This window comes from Trachurus japonicus, chromosome 1 (genome assembly GCF_045865225.1).
Source record: "Trachurus japonicus isolate A0001 chromosome 1, Traja_1.0".
Classification (NCBI taxonomy): Eukaryota; Metazoa; Chordata; class Actinopteri; order Carangiformes; family Carangidae; genus Trachurus; species Trachurus japonicus.
The window spans coordinates 12,983,065-12,998,490 of record NC_140907.1 but is presented as its reverse complement, the minus strand read 5'-3'; the positions used below and the strand labels follow the sequence as shown (position 1 = coordinate 12,998,490).

The 15,426-nt window shown below is 43.1% G+C and overlaps 1 protein-coding gene across 1 annotated transcript in view; it reads left to right on the top strand.

The window, feature by feature from the left end:
- The first annotated feature begins 2,908 nt into the window (after window positions 1-2,908).
- Window positions 2,909-15,426, top strand: part of LOC146991478 (cytoplasmic phosphatidylinositol transfer protein 1-like) — a 69,236-nt gene continuing 56,718 nt past the window's right edge. Inside the window, exon 1 of the mRNA XM_085773323.1 lies at window positions 2,909-3,215. Within this exon, the coding sequence (XP_085629449.1) occupies window positions 3,168-3,215 (48 nt within the window). The 5' untranslated portion in view covers window positions 2,909-3,167. The remainder of the gene's footprint in view (window positions 3,216-15,426) is intronic.

The following is a 15,426-nucleotide window of genomic DNA, read 5'->3' as shown; positions in this document are numbered from 1 at the left end:
GAGTGAATTTTGCTGAGTAGGCTCAAATAAATCAAAGGTGTCAATGAAGCCAGGAGGTCAACTCACAGCTTAATTAACAGCGACTGTTTATTAATGTGTTTACACTGAAGCAGGACTCAAAAGGACTAAGCATGACTACATGTCGCTTGGCTGTACTTTTAAGCGTGAAGCCTGGCAGGCAAGTTTTTATGCATGGACAGTGAAATGTTTGTCACTAACCCAAGAGCTTGTTTACCAGGGGAAGTCCCACAATGTAGGCCTACAATTTATTCCAACTTTTAAATCCAGGACCTGATAAGTGGGGGAAGGATGGGAACATCTTTGATTTTTAAATGAAACAACACTGTAAGTGCGCAATAACATGTACTTTCACCTTTCTGACACAATATCCGAGTTATTACTGTAAAGGTGTGACCATCATCCAAAAGCCATTGGATTCGATATTTTCTTGCCTTCAAGTCCATGCAATATTGTCTTAAAACTATGAGAGGGTGCATATGCATTGACACTCACACTCACACATATGATTCTGTAAGTCAGCACTTTAACCTCATCGGTGTTTGGTTTCAAATGCAATAGAGTCACTGCTCAAACACTCAACACTGGCTGCACTTTGGGCTGCTGATGTGAAACTGATTGTTTACTAAAGTGGCAAACGCCCTACAAGGGCATAGCACATCATGTGTGTGTGTGTGTGTGTGTGTGTGTGCGTGAGAGAGAGAGAGAGAGAGAGAGAGAGAGAGAGAGAGAGAGAGTGTGCAGCAGTAGTTTAGTGTTGTCTGTGAGAGAGGGGGGAAAGGGCGAGACGTGTAGTGCAGCACCGAGGTGATGTTTCCTGTGCGGTGGCTGAGCCGACCGATGTTTCCACTAAGTAGCCTACCGCGTCGTATTTCAGCGGGCCCAGCTAAGGGAGGACGAGGGGGGCTGGGGCTGCTGAGAACTGCTTCAATTTTCCGATTCCTCTGTAAGCTGGATATAAGTAGGGGAGGGGAAAAAGGGTAGACTGAGCTGAAAGACCTCCTTTACCTCTAACTCCATGAGTTGTTTCGTCCCTGAAGTCATCTAGCCTATTTTAAATGTGAATATGTAATGAAGGACGTTTGTTGTGCAGCGCAGCTTTGAATGGGCAAATGCTTTTTCATTAACAGCAATCTAGACATATAGCGGTATCCCGAGTAGACCCCTGAGGGTTACACCCCGCCTTTCCGAAGCCCCGCCTTTCCGACAATAGACTTCCATTCATCGTAATAGCGGGGTTTTCTATTTTTTCTAAAGACCCCGCTACTCCGAAAAGGCTATTGGGGGAAACCCCCAGCGCGCAGTGCGCATTGATCCTTTTTTCCTTTTTGGGGTCAAACGGATCATGTGCATAATTAACTGCAAAACAAGCAAATACTTCATATTAATGACATACAACGTTCATTATGCTTCTAGCCTGTCTAGCCTCTACCTGGTCTTTTTTTACTAAACTTAACCAACTCCTTTCTTCATTGCCTAAGCCCAACCAAAGCATCTCCCTCAGTCAGCTGTCAGCACGAGCGGTGGCTGCAGCAGCCTCGCGCCCCTGTGAGCTCAAGCCGGGTTCAGCCGTGCTCGAGCGGAGCAGGGGGGGAGAAAAAGAAAAAAAGTGTATTTCTATTACTGTGTGGGAGATCTCCAACAACGGAGTTGGGGAGAAAGCAAGTGGGACAGATCTGCCCAGTCCCTGAGCAGCGCACGTTTCACAGACAAGCCACAAAGCAGAATGTAAACAACGTCACGCGGTTCAGCACCTTGGACAGCTGCGGGGGGGAGGAGGGGGTGTCGGAGTAGCGGTGTTTCGAAGTGGGGGTATTTCGGAACAGCGGGGTGTCGAAGTGGAGGGGTGTCGGAATGGAGAGCTGTCCCCACCCCTGAGCAGCTTAGCGGCATAACACAATGTCACATCCGGTCAAAAATATTTCATAATAATTGCCTTTGAGTCGCTTTTTGGAGGAGTCAATAATTACACTGAGACTAGGCCTATAGCAATTTACTGTATAGCCTACTCTGTAATAAATTAATAATGAGAATGAATGGATAAATAAATGAATAGATTATAAATTCAAGGTAGTCAAGGCATCATAATGCTTTCAAGCATTTGTTATGGTCTTCATGCATATATTTAAAAAAGCACATTAAAACCCAAAACATAGAACATAAAAAACATAAATAGGTAGTTCTGGTACAGAAAACCAATTCACAACAGACAAATGAGATTTACAGATTGAATTTGATTTGACCTGGTTATATACACACATGAAAAGATTAAGCAATCTAAGCAGCAAATATCCAACCTACTATATAAAATTCATCTGGCAGTGAATGAATTGTCAGCTTAAATTTAATCGTAAAACATAGGCTACCTACTTTTAACAAAGAAATAGGCTACACCAGTCTTGAGATGTTTCCTGCACATATAAATCAATAGAGGACAATTAAAATCTGCTACAGGCAAATAGGCTAGAAAACAATCACTAAACAATTAAAAACTGGAAAGGATAGTGTGATATACTCGACTGGTGCAGCTTCCTTTACACTTAGCCTGTGACTCAAATTGATGACACCTGAGAACCAATTGGCTTTTTGAGTCCCACTCAATCCAGCCTCTTTAGCTATAGGCTACAGTGATATATGAGATATTTTCATATAGCCTACTTGTTTAATGTATGCTCTTATGACACACAACAGGAATAACACGATGTAAATAAACACTGATAGGCTACTTTGGAACCCAAGAAGTTCCGTGCTCTTATTTTGAAGGCTGAAATCTCATGAGTTCCGGTCCTTTTTTGGCGCTTTCCTTGTGCTGCTTGACTCGTCAGTGTGATAGGAGGGGACAACCCTGGACCGAGCTCATTTCTGCCCTCACGTCCCCCCCGCCGGAGAGAGAGAGAGAGAGAGAGAGAGAAGGAGAGACAGAGTCCGCTGGTTCCGATGAAAGAAGTCAGTCGTAACTCGGGGTGTATTTCCTAACCCGGGCTAAGGCTTTAACCAGCCCTCCACATGCGCTGACACGTCCTTCAGATATCACACTCATCCCGTCGGCCCGCGGAGGACGTTTACTTGGCTGGCTTGACACATTAGTGAACACACACACACACACACACATACACACACACAGCAGAGACGCGCAAGAAGCGGGGGAGATGTTGCTGAAGGAGTACAGGATATGCATGCCCCTCACGGTAGAGGAGGTAAGTTCACTACTAATTCTTAACTCTTCTTTTTTTAAATTTTCGCCAAGACTGAGGTCCGGCATTGATCACTTCACACTACTACCGTAGCTACTTCACAGCTACAACATTGGATTTAGTGTTGTAGACATGTGGCAGCAGGAGCTTAGATGAGACAAACACATTCACATGAACTTGAAGCAGCCTACTACTTCATTTAAAACATCTCTCTGTCACTACTTCTCTTTGACAGTGTATTCAGCACTTATTTGATCTCTCATCCCCCTCTCATAAAAGACAATAGTCCTAAATATATCCTCTTACAGTCAGATACAGAACAAGCAGCATGGTTCTATAGCTTGTGTCATCAGTTGAGAGTGAAGTGATGTAAAATGGGATCTGATCAGCACACTGAAAGAGGCACTAGATGACCATTGCAATGTTGTGGTTTCATCACTGTTCCTGTTTTGGACACACACACGCACACACACACATAACCCTAGCAAGCACATGTAAAACTGCCATGTATAATAAACCCATGCTGGTCTATTGGTTGACCTGGATGACAGTAAGTGGGGATCAGCGGGGGAGTCTCCACACTTAGTTGTGCTACAGTTGCACTTGTGCTGCACTGGTTGTTATCACAGAGACATGGGGCCATTGTCCATATTTAGACTATTTTTCTATTTGGTCTCACGACTTGAGTCTAAAATTAGAAGGTGAAAATGATTGCTCTCTTGTCCCGGCATGCACGCTATACAGCACAGCAGCTTCTTTTTCAATTATCACTCATGTCATTGTTTTTTTACGCGTCTACATAGCTGGTGCTGTTTGTGGTGTGTGTGTGTGTGTGTGGGTGTGGGTGTTGTTGGTTTTCTTATAGCTGTGTGGATGGAATAATGGTCTCTTGCTGCAGCACAGCATCACAGCTGACATCAGATTGTGAGTTCAAAACCCAGTTGAGATTTAGTGTTGTCTGAAGAAACGTGTCGCTGGAACAGGCAATGCATTCAACAGTTAAATAAAAGCTATTTTAGGAAAGAAAAAGGAGTGGGGAATGTGGAAAAATTTGCTTACATTTGCATCCTCTCAGTTTCTCTCTGTAGTGATCATAATCTGACAGCTGGTCTGCATGATCATGTTTAACATGCATCGTGTTTATTGCCATTTTTTTCCCCCCCAGGACAGACTTTCTAGGAACTGAATAAATCACCAGGGAATGATGTGCAGTAAGACGCACCCCTGTCTTACAGGCTTGCTCATTTAGATGAACTCTTGACAAGAATAATGTATTTATTCTATCTTTGCGTTGCCACAAGGCAGCCAGTGCTATATATTCTCTTACCACAAGCAGCGAAAAAGGCATTAAACCACTGACTCATGCAGAAACCTGTGGTTAAAAAGGAAATGGCATCTACGACTACAAGGGTATCGTGGGAAGAATATGCTTGCAGTTTCTCTTGCATGTGCATTTGACCTCACGTGTGTGTGTGTGTTTGTGTGTTTGCATTCATACGTGCATTTCCCGTTCAGTAAATCGTCCTCTGCCATGTGGTGTATTTCAAACCCAGAGGAGTAGGTGAGTCCTCTGGTCACGCCTGATGAACTTGTGAGCAGATGGTTTGTTATTAGCAGCAAGAATAGATAGAATAGAAATGAATGGCTCAGTCTGTGATCAATTTTCGAACAAAAGGGCCGTTCCACCACATAAAAATCAAAATGCACAAACGCAGTGTTGTCTATACTGTGATTATTCCAAAATTGACAAGTCTGTTAAAACATGGTGGATCAACACTAGAACCTTTGTAAATATTTTTAATCATATAGCCTATGCTTCAGATTCACATGGCTAAAAAAAAAAAAGGATTGCATTTGAGGTATTACGAGTAGCCCTATCAGCACCTGCTGTAACTTCCTGTTGCTCTAAACTGCTACAGAGAAAAACACTTCCTTTAGAGTGCAGGCCAAGACTGAAGCGTTGCAAGCATGTCCGATCTCTGATTCCTGTCTCTTCAAGTTCCTGCCACTTCAAATTCTTAGTAATTCTTTGTTGCCCAGCTGGTGTAGATTTCAAAACGTTGTAAGCAAAACAGGATGCGTTATGGAGCTAAGAAAAACAATACAATTAGAAGTGAAGGGGTGCATGTGTACTTTCTGCAAAGTTAAAGACAGTAAGGCATCATTGTTTGTTGACTGTCCCGACTTAGAATGAGGTCTATTTAATGGTCTGGAGGGAAATGTAGAGGAGGACGCAGTGGTTTGTTCTGTTTGTTCTTATCATGGCTGCGCACATTGAGCCGAGTGTCTCCTAAAAAGTTGACTCACTGTTTCCTGCCCGGTCCAAAGGGGGAGAGGAAAGACACATAGCTGGAGACACTGATGGAATGAAAGACGGATGGGCGGCGGTGGATGGACGGTGAGGAAGGACAAACGACTCCGGGCTGACTGCTCAGGGGCCGAGGGAATAGGGGACAGACGGAGGAAAAGGATGGCAGAGAGGATGGAAAGAGTGTGGGGGGGAGGGAGGGAGGAGGGGAGGGGGGGTAATACGGGAAGTTCTGGGAGGATTTTCTTTTTTTCTGAAAAAAATCCCCAGGGTCATGCACTAATACTGTGTGTCTATGTGTGCTTAAATATGGAGTCATGGGGACATGCAAGGTCACGTCTCTCTGTGTATTGTCTCTGGGAAGAGATTACTGTCTGCTGCTTGGATGGGTTGCGTCATCACAGCCCTTACTACCGCAGATGTTGGACCGACTATCCGAGCAGTGTTTATACAAGTTCAACAAACAGCACACACACTTAAGAAATCATTTAGCGACACCAGAGGGAGTTGTTCCGTGAGGCCCGATTCTGTTCCCGGTCTGGGTTTGTGCCTGACATGTTCCTACTGCCCTTTCCCTCCATTTTCCATTTTATACTTGGAATACAAATTAGAATACCTACTCTGTTAGGGTGAAACCGTAAAAACAATCCCCAACACAACAGGTACATTATGTATATCCCTTTATATAATCGGATATGTGGACATTGTTTTCAGCCCTACCGTATTGATTATGTCATAAGTAGGGCCAGGATGACTCAGCGTAAGTCATGCCAAATCAAGAAATTCAGGTCTGGATTATGTTGGAAACTTTGAGTTACGGGTTTAGTCACAGCAGCACAGCCTCTTTGTTGGAGTGTTGGCTTGAAGTTCCACCTCAGAAAAGATTTAGATGTAACTCTAACCTGAACCACTTAGCCGAGAAATAATCATTGTCCCTTCCCAGTGCCTTAGGGATAACTCTGCTGTGCGGCTCTCCTGTGAGCGCAGTCATTCATCTGCCACAACAGCACAGCACACGGTTTTTTGTTTTTTTTCTCTCTCCTGAAAAGGATAGAGAAGCGATGCATCACAGGAGACTGGGATAGATGTGCTGCTCCCTCTCCTGCACTGCGTGTCAGTCCATCTACCGTTTATGTCTTTCTCTGCTGCAGCCGCTCTCGCTTGCTCAAGCTCACGAGAAAACTTGCTGACATCGCCCCAACCTCTGGCTGACCCGAGTCACCGTGTGCCTCCAGAAAAAACACGCCTTCTTTCATGAACCTGTACCAACCCTAAACGCGGCCTTGGTTGGAGAATCTGGAGCTTTTGATTTCACACTCTAATAACTTCATCTGTGGTGAAAAGCGCACCGAAGACCTGCTTAGAGTTGTGCTCAGACTCACAAAGATGGAGGGAGGCTGTATCAGCTGAATGAGGTTTTCACATGAGCTTGGGTAGAGGGAAGCAGAATTGAAGCAGATCTTCACTGCAGAAGGCCAACCTCTCTTTTTTTCCCCCCATTATCCGTAGCGATTCATAGCATAATGACATTGAGTGGAGACCAGAGAAAACGACACCCATTCAAAGCTGAATAAACTGAACATCTATGCGTTTTGAGTCTAGTCGATGTAGTCGATCGGCGCTCGTGGCTGAATGGCTGTTTGATGAGGTGTTAGGTCTGGCAATAACTAAAGATTATGGCTCCATCTGATCGTAAAAAGAGTGTAATCTGCTTTGACGTCTTCTCTCGCCATAGGCTGTCATACACACCGTGAATCTAAAGGCAAAACCATTTAAGATAAGATAAGATAAGATTGACTTAATTGTCCCATAGAGGGAAATGCGTAAAGAGCATGGTGCATAGGTACACACATTAAAACCACAGGACTGACAACAACTGAACATATAGTCACATTTACATACAGCAGCAAGAAACAGACATACACCAATGCATTTCCAGTTCAAGTAATGCGATAAAGTGCAATATTCTGCAAAATTAAATCAGTCATTAGTAAGATAAGATACTAATAAGCAAGTAGTAATAAAAATATAAACCTAAAAAACTCATAAAACTTAAAACAGAAGCAACAGTGGCAGTGTAGATGACTACATTTCACATTTAGTTTATTTCTGACCAGCGTACTATTCACAGGCAGTGAGGTGTTTAGAGCACAGTACATCTGGTTCAAACCTCTCAGAAATTAAAGATAGTTCCTCTGTTTCCACTTTGCATATTTATGAGTGTGTGTGTGGATTTTGATTGAATGTTAAACAGATAGCATGTGGGCATGTTCAATCACATTTGAGACCCTGTAATGACTTTTACAAAGGGAAGTTGCTTGTTCAGGTGTTGGTGGTGGGTGGAGAGGATGGATGAGCTTTACTCAGGGATGGATGACTGTGAATGGGAGGATGTGGAACTGGCTGGCTGCTTGAATGAATGAATGATTGAATGAATGAATGAATGAATGGTCCAGACACCTGTGTTGTTGTTATTGTTGTTATTTTCAATGCATCAGCATTTCTGCACATCTCAGTCCAGCCAGAATTCATTAGAGGGATTGGATATCCTATACTCTAGTTCAGCGCCCGTGCTTGCCAAAACTCACATATAGTTCATTCACCTCGCTAAAGCATCATTTGGGCTCACGCTGTGTGGTGTAAACTGCACAGCTGCATCTATTCTGCACAGATGTTGACATATGAGCGCACACCACCGCAGACAGCCGTTTGTCTAGAAGCAGCTTGGCAGAGGAGCCAACACCTGATATTTGTCATATTGTGTTGTAGTGGACCAATGAAGTATTGTAATCGGATTTGAACTGCTGTGTCATATTTTGTGCCTCTGGCCCAGGAGGGATTATCAGTGATAGATGTTCATAGAAATGTTCATCATGTCTGTATCAGCCCTCCAGCATGACATTGACAGTCTGAACCATTTCTTGCAACACAAGCTTTGATTGCCCGAGGCATTACAAAATGCATGAAAACAGTTTTCCTCTGTGTCGGCATTAGCATCTGTTTGCCCTGGTTACTTATTTCACGTTGGATTAAAAAAAAAAAAAAAGACAAAGAAAAAAAGATTGGTTTGCTGAAACCCCCTTTTAATAAGGGCTCTTTAACAAGATTGGTTGCCATTGTTCAGTCCCAGAGCATGTTTCCATGACGGCAGCAGTTAATTTCATGTATCCACAGGCTAGGAGAACTGTAAAGCAACAAGAAATAAATGTGCTCAAGCTCAGCGTGGACACAGAGGCTTCTTCCCAGACAAATCAAACTGTTTTCTTAGGGAGGGTAATTAAAGAAGACAGTGTCCTTGGACGGCTGGGTGTTCCTGCATTTAGAAGGAGTGATGTAATGAAATGTAATATGAAGTTGTGTAACGCTACACTTTATTGATCCCTGTAGGGGAATTCTCCTCCTCCTGTCCCCCCGTTCACACAGGGGTTATGGTCAATTAGGTTGCTGCTTTCCAACCTGTGGGGGGGCCAACACATAGTAAGTAAGTTCCAGCGAAGCCAGGACACAACCACATAACACTGATACCTATCTGTTCAACCTATTTTCCTTCTCTGTGACCCAACACACACACACACACATCCACTCCAGGGTTTGTTTAGGAAATGGAGCCTGTTAGACGCTGTTTGTTTCTTTGGTGTCATGGTAAGGTGCAAGGCCTCTTTGCCATCTGGTATACATGACAATGCTGTGATTCAATCAACATCCCATTTAATGCCATTTACTCTTCGAGAGGAAACCATCATGGGTTGTGATGGACCATTATCCATGGATGAAGCCCTTTCTCATTTCCTAGATGGCTCTGTGTGTGTGTGTACTGTATGTGTGTGTGTATTGGCAGAAAGGCTGTTTCATAACACGAGAGCTATATGAGATCGTCACGCTTTTGCTGACAGTCCCACTCTGGAGAGGGGCTGTTTCACTTATCAGTAGAACATGATTCTGTTTGTCTCTCTCTCTCTCTCGTACACACCCACACCCTCGGTCCGAGCGTGGCATGTTTCTATTATTTAACAGTAACATGCATAACACACATCACAGGACACACCATCGCTGTATCTATGCTGTGACCTGCACTCAACTCCAAATCGGTATCCAGCTCCGCCGCCTGACATCCCGAGCCGCTCAAATGAGGCCGATGATGAGCTCAGTGGGCCGATGAAGTGTAGCATTGGATCCTAACGCGATGAAACGGAGTAAAAAGCCTGGTGCAATGGCTTTTTGGAAAAAAAATAACTTGGCATGAAATGAAAACCAGCAGGGAGCACTGCTTGATTGTTGCGCTCTGTTCTGTGTGTTTTCTCTTAAATAAAACATTGATTTTATACAACACATTAACTGTGATGACTGCAGCAATTTTGACCTTTTTCTTTATATTAATTATTCAGAGGCATACTTGTAAAATATATGTAAAAAACTTTTTTTTCTCCACATAAAGGAAAGCTCCACTCTTTCATGCTCTGCGGACTCTTTTTGTTCACGTTTTGATTAGAGACGTCCTCATGTCACTCACAGCGAAGTAAAATGAGGATCTCTTCCCCCATCTCTCAGTCTCCGCTGCACCGACAAATCACAGGAGGGATAAAAGTCTTTTTCTACAAGCAGCCACAGTCTGAAGGCGGTTGCTAAATCGGTAACGTGTAGCTGAAAATACAGACAAAGCAGCTGATTCTTTAGACCAAAGCCACTATTCTTCCTGTGTTCAGCGCGGACAGCTTCACTGAAACTGCTTTCCTGTTGCTGCTGCTGCTGCTGCGGGTTAACTCGCTCACACTGTATCTCAGGAACAGCTGAGGCAGCATGCTGGGATTAGAATAAAACGCTTCACTGTTTGTTGTACGTCAACGTGACTGAGGAATTTGAAGGATTGGAATTATATTTAGTCTGTGAATAGACGTCGGTATAAAAAATCACCCAAATATATACAAATATGGTAAAAGGCTGAGAGGCTGGATGGAAGACGAGGGTGAGTTAATGGAATTATGTGTGAGATGAAGCTTTGCAGCCTCTTTACAGTTACTTGACGTTACAAACATTAACGCGCTGCACTCAGCCAAACACCTACAAAGAGGATTTATGCACATTTCTTTGTTGTTTATCAGAGGAGCTTTCACAGGCTGCGGTTGAGCAACACTGACAGCAGTTTAAAAAAAAAAAAGTTTATATGGGCAGGGCATTGACGTGTGGAATGACTGGTCTTGGCCAATGACAGCATGGGTGTACGCGCAAGTAAAGTCATGCGTCAGAGATGAAGGATTACAGGTGATTTGGTGACGGTGAAGGTGCCGTGATGAGTAGTGTGTAAGAGATCTAGTCATGAGTAATATTATAAATACATTGATCATTGTGAGGCGGACGGTCTGCTTGAGCAGTGTCCTGCAGCGTTCATACAGTCACATTATAGAGTCTCAACACAGGAGCCCACTAGTATGAATGGAGTTTTTTCCATAGTAGTTTGTAGAGCCTTAGGAATGTGGGTCGTTCCACTCAAAAACACTTAACCTTGGGGCGCCGTGTTGCACAGTGGGTTCAGCAGGCGCCCCATATGCAGAGGCTATGCAGTCCTCGCTGCAGTCGGCCCCGAGTTCGAATCCCGCATCGGGCGGCCCCTTATTTCATGTCATTCCCCCTGTTTCTGCCTCCCAATTTCCTGTCTTTCTCAACAGTACTATCAAATGAAGGCAAAAAAAGAGGCAAAAATATACTTAACCTCTCTCACATCACTTTTGGTTAAAGCAGAAGTAAGCGGAATGTTTGTGTTAATGTAAGTCTCAAATAGTTAGGCTATATCTTCCGACGGCAATCACTTACCGTATATAGAGTGTTTGGTCTGAAACACGGGTCTGTCAGTCACTCTGCTCTGCTGTAAGCTGAGGAGAAAACTTTCCTTGTATCCTACAACCTTTATCCAATGAGGAGAGAGAACGGCATAAAGGGGCGGTCCTCTCTGTGTGTGCAGACAAGGGATGCGCGTGAATGTGGTGACGTAGGGACGAGGGCGGGGACTGCTAACTCCATCGGCTGACAAGAAGTTAGCCAAAACGACCGGATCGCTTACTTCTGCTTTAAGTACCACTTGCATTTTTGTCTGATTTTGTTGGGTGCTATATTCATTTATTTATTAATCAAATGTTACAAAATAGTAAAAAATACCAGGTAACAGCTTATAGTATCTTATTTTATCTTTTTGTTGTACTGAAATATGGGAAAAAAACAACAATCAAAGCAAAGCACATTTGTTTTTTTGTTTTTTTTGCTGGTGATATAAATAAAACAATTATCCGTTGTCAGATCATGATTCATTCTTTGTCTTTTAGTTTCTGTCATGACTTGTTGCGTGTACACAGCACCTTGTTGGAGCCGCACTGTGCGGGAGAAGTTGTCCACATTGAGACTGCATGGGAAAGGCAAAATTAATGAATGCATGATTGAAATTGATTGATAGCGATGTTGCACCGTTGGAGTCATGTTGCCCACAAATGAATTATCTCCACACCCAGCTGTGCTGTTCTGTTCACAGCAACTGCTGCAAATTCCAGTAATGGCTTTAACTGGCTCATGTACACTGTGCAGACCACCTTGTCATTACTTGTCCACCTGCAGCCAAAATTCCCTCCAAATGTGCGTTTTATGAACGATCGAACAGACTCTTCCAGAAGAATTAGTGAGTGGTCGGAGGTAACAACACAGCAAACATGGGAGTCAGTGTCAATGGATTCTGGCTGTGAAGCAGAGAAATAGTTTATAAAGGGGAGGGGGTTTCTGAACACTGTTATGATTTGGAGGGTGGTTCCTTCCTTTTCCCCGGTAGATTGTCCCTGAATTTATTTTTAGTCCTGCATCATGGCACTAAACAGTGTTGATATGGCGTCTTGAATCCTCGTATCAAACAGCTGATCTTGCAATACGCTGAGAGCAGAGAACTTACTGTCTTTTACTTTATGATTTATAGTTCCTGAATGAATGCAATCTTTTTCACTCTTTGACTTCTTGCCTTAAGCTGTGAGCTTCTTCTGCTCGGTTAACCAAACCTATAGCCTCCACATTTAGCTTTACTTTATTCACAGTCATCTCAATAGCACTCTAACAACAGTAGTACAGATTTTGAATATTTATCTACAATTGCAGGGCTCTGGACTGAGGCTAGCTGGTCGTCCTTGTCAGCTTTGTATAATGCACAAGACACCATGCAGTGTCCAGTGTCTTTTTTCATCACACACTTCCCACTGGGCTGTACTCCTCAGGTCAGCCTATAGCATGTGACCTTCTTTTGAAGAGGCTGTGGAGAAACATTATCACAAGGTCCACATCAACACATTGTGGTGCTCAAAGCTTCATTTAGGCTTGTAACATCTCCATTACTCCAGCAAATGTCACATTAATAATGCTGTTACTTGAACGTGAAAATGGTTTTTAAAGTGCTCTTGTTAGTTTATTTGGCCACACTTATCAGGGGGTTATCCAGCATGTACCGTGTGCAGTGACACTGATTAGGGCTCCGACTGTTTTGTCAACCGCTTGCCTTTTATTTGTGAGACTAGCTGTTACGACTGGAGGCTATGAAGCGTGAGTTGTCATCTGATCAAATTTAATTCAATGTTCTGGCGGTCCTTTCTCACCTTCTGCAGTTTCACTCGCGTATAGTGGATGTGTAGCGGTGTATGCCTACGTGTTCACAGGCACAGAGCACAGAGAGCGTTTTCTATAACCTGTGCTTGTGGAGTAGCTGCAAGTCCCCGCTTAAACTCAGAGGTTGTACATGTGCAGCAGTAGAAGGGGGAAGCAGCGCAAAGCAGAGAAATAGAAAAAAATAGCAAAACCTTTTTCTTTTTTCTTTTCAATTAGTATGAGGAGAAGATAGGAAAGCTTTACCAGAAATGATCAAGACAAGGATGAGGGTGGACAGATCGAGATGGAGAGAGGAGGTTCATTTGATGCTTTCATGCAAGTTAGGCTACTTGCTGTAAAGTACATGTGGATGGAAAGTCGGAGAGAAAGAGGAGACAGACAGAGGAGACAGACAGAGGAAGTTGAGTTAAAGGACGTAATCTGTGGTTAATGCAGCCTGTGGTTTTCTGTGCAGCTCTTAAGAGAGTGTGGCTTTTTTGTGGGTGCATTAAAACGCTACTGGTTTTCACTGTAATTCCAACAGCTCTGAAATAATCTTTAAGAAGATCAATGTATGTGAAGGTTTTTTTTTTTGTTTCTTCTCCTTTAATTCCTCTGGCTGGATGCATCAGAGCCCACATGATAATAAAAAAAGCATTTGTGATTCATAGGTGCATCTGTTCTCTACTTGCGATTTTGAAGTTTGGAAAGTTTTGCTTCCGTTGTGCGTTATGAGGATACTTTTCCTCTCGGGATAAGAATACACAAGAGCGTGCTGGTCATCATGCTGTTCTGCTGTGCCGCCTGCCCACACACAGGTGCAGTGCATCTTGGAAGAACTATCGGCTCAGCCCACACACACACGCGCGCATACATAGATATATATACACAAATTAGACGGGCTATACATAGCTTATATGGTGACACACTTCATTATCATCTCTCGTTTCCATGGTTACAAGTGGCATCTATCCCTACCATTACCCCATAGCAGAGTAGATTATAGTGATTATGGTGTGTAAGACCATCCTTTGGATAACTGTCAAATAATGAGGCATGTCGATGGAGTCTTACCAAACCTCAAGCCTGGGATTTCGCACCACTCACTTTCTAGTGTGTTTTCCATGTGTCATCTTGGACATAATAGTGTGAAGGCAATGACGAACTAATTAACTGGTCACTCTCGGGTGGTTTAAAGTTGCCCAGAGCATTTATTCATAAGAGTTTGATTACAGTGTTTATTAAGTATTATTAGGTTTCAACGGACTGACTCAGAACCTACAGCCGTGGTACTAGCTAACCTCAACATGCTGACAGTGCATGTTTAGATGATGTAATATTGAAAATGTCCACAATATTATCAGGCTATTGTTTGCTAATGAGCAGTGTGTGCTTTCTCTCCTGCTCTTATTTAGATTATGTTTAATTGAAGATCTTTGGGGCTTTTACTATTGGCTGGACAAAACAAGACTTAAAGGGATAGTTCAATATTTTGGCAAATTGGCCCATTGCCATGATCCCTATAGTAGCAGTAGGTTCGTTACCTTTAATTGTTGTAATTGTAATTTTTAGTACGGCCAAGCCGAGCCACGGGCTGCTCAGAGCTACGCTACGGAGGCTCATGGGATTTCTTGGTTTCCTTCATCAAACTCATCAAATACACAATCCAAAAACTCCAACTTGTGGACAAGTTGTGACCTGCACATTAAAGCAGAAGTAAGCGATCCGGTAGTTTTGGCTAACTTTCTGTCAGCCGATGGAGTTAGCAGCCCCCGCCCTCGTCCCTACGTCACCACATTCACGCGCATCCCTTGGCTGCACACACAGAGAGGACCGCCCCTTTATGCCGTTCTCTCTCCTCATTGGATAAAGGTTGTAGGATACAAGGAAAGTTTTCTCCTCGGCTTAGTGACTGACAGACCCGTGTTTCAGACCAAACACTCTATGTGAGTGATTGCTGTCGGAAGATATAACTATTTAAGACTTATATTAACACAAACATTCTGCTTACTTCTGCTTTAACTCAAATTCACATTAATTCAAAAGTTGAATTTAAAAAAAAAATCTGATACATTTACTGGGCATTTTTATCCACAACTGTAAAGTAGGGGGTATTCAGTATTAGTATGTATTACTGATCAACTAAAATTTTTAATCAAATTTCCAAAATGTATTTAAAATTAAGATTCTTGACCAAAAATCATTCGATTTGATGTAATACAGTGAAAGTTATGGCCAAATTAGCCTCCCAGTGGCCTCAACGGCAGTTTTCATGGTTATAGGTTGTTCTGATTTCACCTG